Raw genomic sequence first — 7,670 nt, 5'->3', positions numbered from 1 at the left:
AAGACACTTTTCTCCTAGTCTGTTTTAGCATCCTTATACGTAACTATGCAGACTTCTTGGCGTCATTTACAACAGCATCTTGTTGCTTGGTTGCTTCGCTCCCCGTCACTACTTATAGAACTACCGCCCACTCCCCTTTCCACGCAAACCAATTGGATTTCTTGTTCTGTTCAAGGGGGCTCGCGCCTAGTCCCGTGATCACTGCCAAGTTAAAATTCTTTCTCACAATTAGAATCGGCCATTTCAGTAAAGCCGGCTGTGAAGCATAGAGCTGAAATTAGTACTGTGTAGTTGTTTGCTTGTGTTACTGAGGCCCTGTAATATCATGGCTGATGCAGCTTTATCTTTTGCAAAGGACTTTTTGGCAGGTGGTGTTGCAGCTGCAATTTCCAAGACAGCAGTAGCTCCCATAGAACGGGTGAAGCTTCTGTTGCAGGTAAGAAGGGGATGAGTGATGCTTATGTCTTTGCATATACAGTGATATGTGATATACTGCTCATTTTCCTGCATGTACCATCTCAGGTATGCAGTATAGGTGTCGTAAACTGCAGCGGACTAGTGATAGAATTGATAACTTAATACACTGTGGTTTTGAGGAGTTTTATTTTAATGAGTTTTCCCACGTGATCGGCCCAATTCTACATTATGTTCATATTGTTCTGGTCTCCCTTAGAAAACGAATCATTGGTTATATCTTTCAGTCCACTGAAAAGTAAATTTAATGGATAGTAGTTGTACCTCGCAACCCAAAGTATCTGGACAAAGTCTGAAATACTGGGGAAACAAAGGTACAAATGGGGACAGATTTTAAATATTGCTATTTTAAATGCAGATTTTTAAATATTGCTCTTAAATTTAGAAGTGACTAGAATAAAAGGGGAGTTGTGTTTAAATGCATTTTCTAAATATGTAGTGTAAAACTCAAATGTCCTGTAACTTCGTTCATGAGATTATCCCAGTGATTTACCAGAAAACCACAAACTTTGTGAGGAACAGATTGAATTTTGAGGCGAAAATCTGGACAGTTGAGAGGTATGAGTAGTAGTCCTGTTTTTTAAGTTTATGCTATCGCCGACTTGAATAATGCTGTTCCTGCATAATTTGCAGTACGGGCGTTTTACCGATGAGTAATATTTGCATTTCGGCCCAAAATTGACACACTGAATCATCAGTGTTCCCTGTCCGAGCCATTGCGCTACAAGGATGTCTTTGAGAATAAAGCGTTCTACTGGAGGGGAAGTGTATTGTAACTGACTGTACCTAAAATTTGTAATTAAGTGGGTCTGCATCACTTCGGTTTTGTCGAAGATTATAAGCTTGAACAGTACAAGGTCACCGCAAGGATAGCATCATCGCGGGGCAGGGTGGTGATTATTTGGCGTTTGGTTGGGAGATGCACTGGACTTTCGTTATGTACCATACGTTTCTAGGAAATTTTGTATCTTAGTTTTGTCTCTCAAACTGCATTGAGCTGTTTTTCAGGATGGGGTCATTGCAACCCTTTAAATCGGTGCCCAGGAACGAGCAAATGTACGTGATCATTGTAGAGCAAAATATTTCACAGAAGTGGGTAGTCTTTTGAGCCGCCCCCCCCCCCGTGTCTCGGACACGAAGATGGCTGCGGCTTTGCCCCTTGACGTTAGAGGGCAGGGGAGGCCTGAAAACGTTTGAGGCTAGTATGATCCATTTTTTGGAAAACTCCTGTGGTGGACCACAAACCCTTCCCCTCGACTTTTTTTTGTATTTGTTTCACCATTGTTATACCTTGGTGCAGCAGGATGCAGCCTTTTGTTGCAACGGTTTCGTGAATAACGTGCTGTTCTCAGCTTGCAGTGTGAACGAGCTGCACCATTTTTCTGCTGCAGCCATCTGCAGCTAGAGCATCCCACCTGATCATAGTTACCGGCTCAGCTGTCAGATTATGTAGCTAGTACGGGTATGAATTCGTGACTGAGACACTTTTCTCTTAACCGTTATGATTTGTGCTTTCAAATTTACACTTCTAGGTTACTTTCTTCATGAAGCATAGCTCTTAGCCAAGTCGGAGACCGATTTAAAATGTTACTGTTTTCTAGAGACATTGGTAAGAGAATGTGAACTAAACTCGATTTTAATCGTCGCCACTGGTTAAGAGTAGTTCATCACCACTTCTCCCAAACCACAAGTTCTTGGGAGGGGTTACCGAAAGAAGTAAAGTTTGAGTCAAGTCTGGGACATTGGAGAAAGGGTTCTAAATTAAATGTCCTAAACCTATAGGAAGCTGTCCGGTTCACATCAGAGTAAATCACTAATGTGTGTATAATCATTTGAACAGCTTGTCCTCTTTTAAAGACCAGTGTTAATGCTCTGTCTTGAAATGGTTGGAGATATTTGTGGGGGACGGAGTGCAGGCTGGCAGTTTTTGTTTTGGGAGTTGTATCCCATAACTTGGCCTAAATCACTTAAGAATATGAAATAACCTTGTGGTGTTGCACTTACTTTCTACCTTCCAGGAAAAAAAAGTATCTGGCTGTTCGTTGGTGGTGCTCTTTGACCTTAGGGCTCAGCATTTTACCACAAACTTGACAGGTTTACTGAAACACTGACACTTTGAAGCAACATTTGGGCGCAGAGTTATGAGTCTTTCAGCTTATCTATTTTATTTGTCTATACTTCAGTAATTGAATATATGGGAGGTGCTTGGGTGTTCACGGCGTTGTAAATGTTAATATTGAGGTGTACTTTAAGATGTTTGGGGGCTTTTCTGTGTGGGAATGTAGAACATTTTAGGGTTCAAAACAGATATGCTCGCATTCATTTGTAAGCGTGTATGACCGTCTCCAAGGACTTGGTGTTTTAACCTTTTCTTGTGGGTCACTTGGTCATTTTCAGATGTCTGATTGGAGCTCAAGTAGTTTGGTTTCACTGTTAACATGTCTACATTTTGTAGTTTATTTTAGAAAGCTCATTTCATGGATTCATTCACACTTGTTGTTGGGTGAATATATTTTAAGCTTTTGAAAGTGGTGTTTGCTTTATGGTGACCTCTGGTAGTAGGTGATGTGCAGCATTGTAGGCTGGATCCTCCATCTGCAGTATGTTTCCACTTTCCCATGTTCTGTTTTGGGTGGCTCTCTACATCTGCAGTATGCCAGGTGTCCCAACTACCTTTGGTGCATTGTGCATAAGACTTCCTGGTATGTCACCTTTTTTCCTGCCCTCAGGGAGGGAAGGTCAAGTGGAGGTTGCTTTGAAAATCCTGCTTCTACTGTCTGCATTTTGGTACCAGGGTATTGGGTAAGCCAAGGGAGTGTTTTCACCTCATCCCCAACAAGGGTAATTGTGTCCTACACTTAAGTATGTTGATTTCTGTTTTTAAAATGTTCTGCTATTGCATTTGGTAAATGCAGCTGGTAAGTAGTGTTCCATGTGTAATTTGAATCTTTATAGTGGCTGCCTTGATAGGAAAAAGGGTATATTTATTCCTGATTAAATTGATATGTCCACTTTCTACCTTTTGTCTTGAGAGTGTGCAAACCAAGGAGACATTCAGTATATGGCAGTGCTGCACAATCTACATTGAATCTTGCAGTGATGTCTCAAGACAGTACTGTAAAAGGAAATGGATGCCTTAACGGCACTTTAGATGCTGTGAAGCTGGTAGGTTTGTGGTCAGTGTTGTACTGATAAAGTAAGTAGTCTAACTTGTAAAGTGCCCCCCCCCCCCAGCTCAAAGTACAATGCTGCATTATTTCTTCCCTACCCATTTGTGCAAGTCTTACACTTTTTTTCATGACCTTTTTATGGGAGGGCTCTTGTTTGACAGCCTTGGGCGGAGGTGCAGGAGGGCAAACTGAAAGTGTGCTTTGCCTTTTACTTTTATCTTGAGGGAATAACTTTACATATGGTCCTTTCACTCAATTTTAAATTTGAAGAATAGTCTGGCATTTCAAGTGGCATTTATACATGGGTTTACCCCTGAAGTACTTATTTTTATCTTTTTTTATTTAATAGGTACAGCATGCAAGCAAGCAGATCACAGCTGACAAGCAGTACAAAGGCATCATTGACTGCGTTGTCCGTATACCTAAAGAGCAAGGGATGCTTTCCTTCTGGCGTGGTAACCTGGCCAACGTGATCAGATACTTCCCCACTCAAGCCCTTAATTTTGCTTTCAAGGACAAGTACAAACAAGTGTTCTTGGGTGGAGTCGACAAAAGAACACAGTTCTGGCGCTACTTTGCTGGTAACCTAGCTTCTGGGGGGGCTGCTGGTGCCACTTCTCTTTGTTTTGTCTACCCTCTTGACTTTGCCAGAACCCGACTTGCTGCAGATGTGGGTAAAGCAAATTCTACAAGAGAATTTACTGGTTTAGGGGACTGTCTAGTCAAAATCTTCAAATCTGATGGCTTAAGGGGACTTTACCAAGGTTTTAATGTGTCTGTACAGGGTATCATAATCTACCGAGCAGCATATTTTGGTATTTATGATACTGCCAAAGGTGAGTTATTGGGCTTATTTGATGCATTTTGTTTTCATCTATAAATGGTCCAAGTTATATTTCTGTTTTGAGTATGATGAATGACTTGCTAACTTTTTATGGAGGTGATGTAGTGAAACTGTCTTAATTTTGTCATGGTGAACATCAGTCTGGTCATTGACGGAATTTGCATTTTCTGTTTGCAGGAATGCTTCCTGATCCCAGAAATACCCACATTATTGTTAGCTGGATGATTGCTCAAACAGTAACTGCAGTAGCTGGTTTGGCCTCCTATCCTTTTGATACAGTCAGAAGACGTATGATGATGCAGTCTGGGCGAAAAGGAGGTATTATTTATTATCCGTGCATATTCTAGGAGAATGCTTCTGTTGCACTTTATTCCTGTTTTCTGGTTAATATCTATGTGCAAAAACTATTAGTGGCTGTATTAAAGGGTGAGATGTGGCAAAACGTGGGATGGATTTTAGTGTGTGAAGTCAAATGACACTGGGAACTGTGCATACTACCCAGTTAGATCTCTTCAGTGGAACCCAGCTTGGTAGCCACGATACAGTTTACCCTTGCAGCATGAAGATGTGGAAATGGTGTCCCCCCTCTGTAGGAGGTTGAGTATCCCCACTTACTAACGTCCTATAATTTTTGATGAAGCTCTGAAGGGCTTTCAGGTTTTGTACTAAGTTTTTCCTTTTTATAAATAAGGGCTTGCTGTCTTTGTTAATCAGGAAGGCTGATCCTGAGTGGACTTCATCTGCCTCCTGAAGAAAATGTGGTGTTCTAATAGATGTGGAGCAAGTAGTACAACCTGGAAAAGAGCAAACTTAACAACGTGCGTAGAACTATGCAAAGCTTGTTAATTAAGAATTTGTGATTGGGATGTAGACCACCCCCTAAGCTGCAGCACTGCAAGATAACCTGTGGGGGGTTCCTGTAAATTGGATGGTTCGTAAGTAGGGTTGGCTGTTTTTTGGAGGTGGGGGATAAATCATAGTTATCCATTTGGTGGTAAGTAAAGGTTGTGACTTGGTTTCATTTTTTTGAATTTGTTGTCTCCACACTTTGGAAAGTGGCTCTTTCCATTTTTTTTAAGCAGATGTCGCACTAAACTTTTGAAAAATTTCTGTACCAACATCCCTGTGCGTCTAATTGTAGAACTGCTTTCTCCATCTATGTGCTGTCTACTTAACTGGTAGACAGCATAACTGGGGTGGGTGTACCAATTCTAATATAGTCCACAGGAAAGTCCTGTCTTGCTTTATTAATTCACCCCCCCAATCGGTATCTTGTTATACTGTCCTGTCTTATTCCCTTTGGAGATTCTCCCATGCAGTTCTTGATTGCAGTGCCAATTCTGAATGGCCTACTTATCTTCCATGAGTCTTGTGAAGATCATTTCTCTACCAGAGACTTGCAGTAAATTGAGTGACAATCCTCTAATTTTTCCTAAATTTGAGAAGGTTATGTTAGGAGCTTGTATGCCTCAGTTGTGTATCCAGTAAAATAACTTTTGGTAACTTTCAAGATTTAATGCAAATGTTTTGACAAAGTTGAGTGTAGATGCTGAATGACCTGGTATCATGCACTTTGCTTATAGATTCATGCAACATTTTGTTTTTCTGAAGAGCTAGCTGTTAACTAAAGTTGTTCAATAGTACATGAATCTTCACTTTTCTGCATCTTTTAATCAAGATAAGCAAATACCTTAGCATGTGAAACTAGCTGGAATGGCAAAATATGCTTGGTCTCATTTTTAAGTTGCTTTTTTCCAAATGTGTTTGTAGAAGTGAATTAATAAGCCATTTCTTATCTTGCTGTTTTTAGCTGACATCATGTACTCTGGTACTATTGACTGCTGGAAGAAGATCGCTCGCGATGAGGGGTCCAAAGCTTTCTTTAAAGGAGCATGGTCCAATGTACTTCGAGGGATGGGTGGTGCTTTTGTACTAGTCTTGTACGATGAGTTCAAAAAAGTTATCTGAACAGCATTCTCCTGGATGCCAGCAGCTCTGAACTGTTATGTAACATTTGTACATTTCATGGACCATTGTCACAGCTGTGCATTGTATTTATAGGGTGTAAGTATTTTTGTGTGGGAAGCAAAAATTAAGGACTAGAATGCACGCAAAGTATTTGCTCCCTGAAATAAGTTTAACATTCCCATTGCAGTAACAAGATTCTCTTGTTTTTTTCACAAGACCTCATGTTCATATTTTTCCTTCAGCCGGTCATTTTTAAGGGTAACTTAAAAATAAACAACAAAAAAAAAGGAAACTGTGTGCGTTTCCCTTGCCTGCTCCATATGTCAAGCTGCTATATTTTTGTAATTGGGAGTCTTAGAGTTGGGACTTGTCACCATTGTGGCTATGCACCATTTCGAGGTTTGCAAGACTCTAAATCTGCTTCAATAGAGATTAACACCTGTGGAAATTTGAGTTCTAGGTGTTAAATGAACAGTAATCCAATTTTTAATGTGTACTTTGAATATGCGCCATCAGATAATGAGCTTGCCTTAGCAGTGTGCCTCTCTATTCTTGAATACACAAATATGTTCTTTCTAGGTATAAGTATGTGCAAACACCTTTTTCACACGAGTCATCCATTCAGAGGGAGAGTGACCAGAAAAAAATCTGCCTGCCTCAATTGTTTTTGTTTTGGCTTTGCAGCTACTTGAGGGTGTAAGAGCTCATTTTTCTTGTGCACTAATTCCACTTTTTTATGGTAGTTCAAATGCTTGTTTTTAATTTACACACTGACATGAGAACTGTAGGTACACTTGCTGTCAAATCCTCCAGTAAGGGAATTTATTGGCAAGATGTAAAAATCCTCATTGTACTGAAGCTTTTTTTCCTTCCTGTTTAATTGCAGTTTTGAGTGTCACTTGACCAAGTTTGTATTTCTACATAATTCTGAAACTTCACATTTCCTCACTGGTGAATTAAAGCAAATCATGGTTGGGATTTTTCATAACTGTTACCTGAATAGCTCGACCCTTTTAGTTGCAATGCAAGCAGGAAAGCAGACACGGGTAGTTGCATCTGAGATTACTGATGTTTAGAGATGACAAAAATGTTTAAAATTTGCTGTTTTTAATATGCAAATGACCAAGTAGTTTCTTCTGACTTGCAATTACCATTTTGCGCATCATTATATAGTAACCTTTTACTTTACTCTCATGCTAAGAATTGATGTAGTT

At 40.1% G+C, this 7,670-nt stretch overlaps 1 protein-coding gene across 1 annotated transcript; it reads left to right on the top strand.

Annotated features, from left to right (window-relative positions):
* The first annotated feature begins 202 nt into the window (after positions 1-202).
* Positions 203-7,446, top strand: LOC122789641 (ADP/ATP translocase 2). The gene is made up of 4 exons (XM_044057051.1): positions 203-436; positions 3,994-4,480; positions 4,666-4,806; positions 6,299-7,446. The coding sequence occupies exons 1-4, from the start codon at positions 326-328 to the stop codon at positions 6,454-6,456; spliced, it is 897 nt and encodes a 298-aa protein (XP_043912986.1). The 5' UTR covers positions 203-325; the 3' UTR covers positions 6,457-7,446.
* The last annotated feature ends 224 nt before the right edge of the window (positions 7,447-7,670 follow it).

The sequence above is a fragment of the Protopterus annectens genome, chromosome 15.part0, assembly GCF_019279795.1.
Source record: "Protopterus annectens isolate FY-2018-M chromosome 15.part0, PAN1.0, whole genome shotgun sequence".
NCBI lineage: Eukaryota > Metazoa > Chordata > Ceratodontiformes > Protopteridae > Protopterus > Protopterus annectens.
The sequence above is the reverse complement of the archived record's forward strand: the minus strand, read 5'-3'. Positions and strand labels throughout refer to the sequence as shown.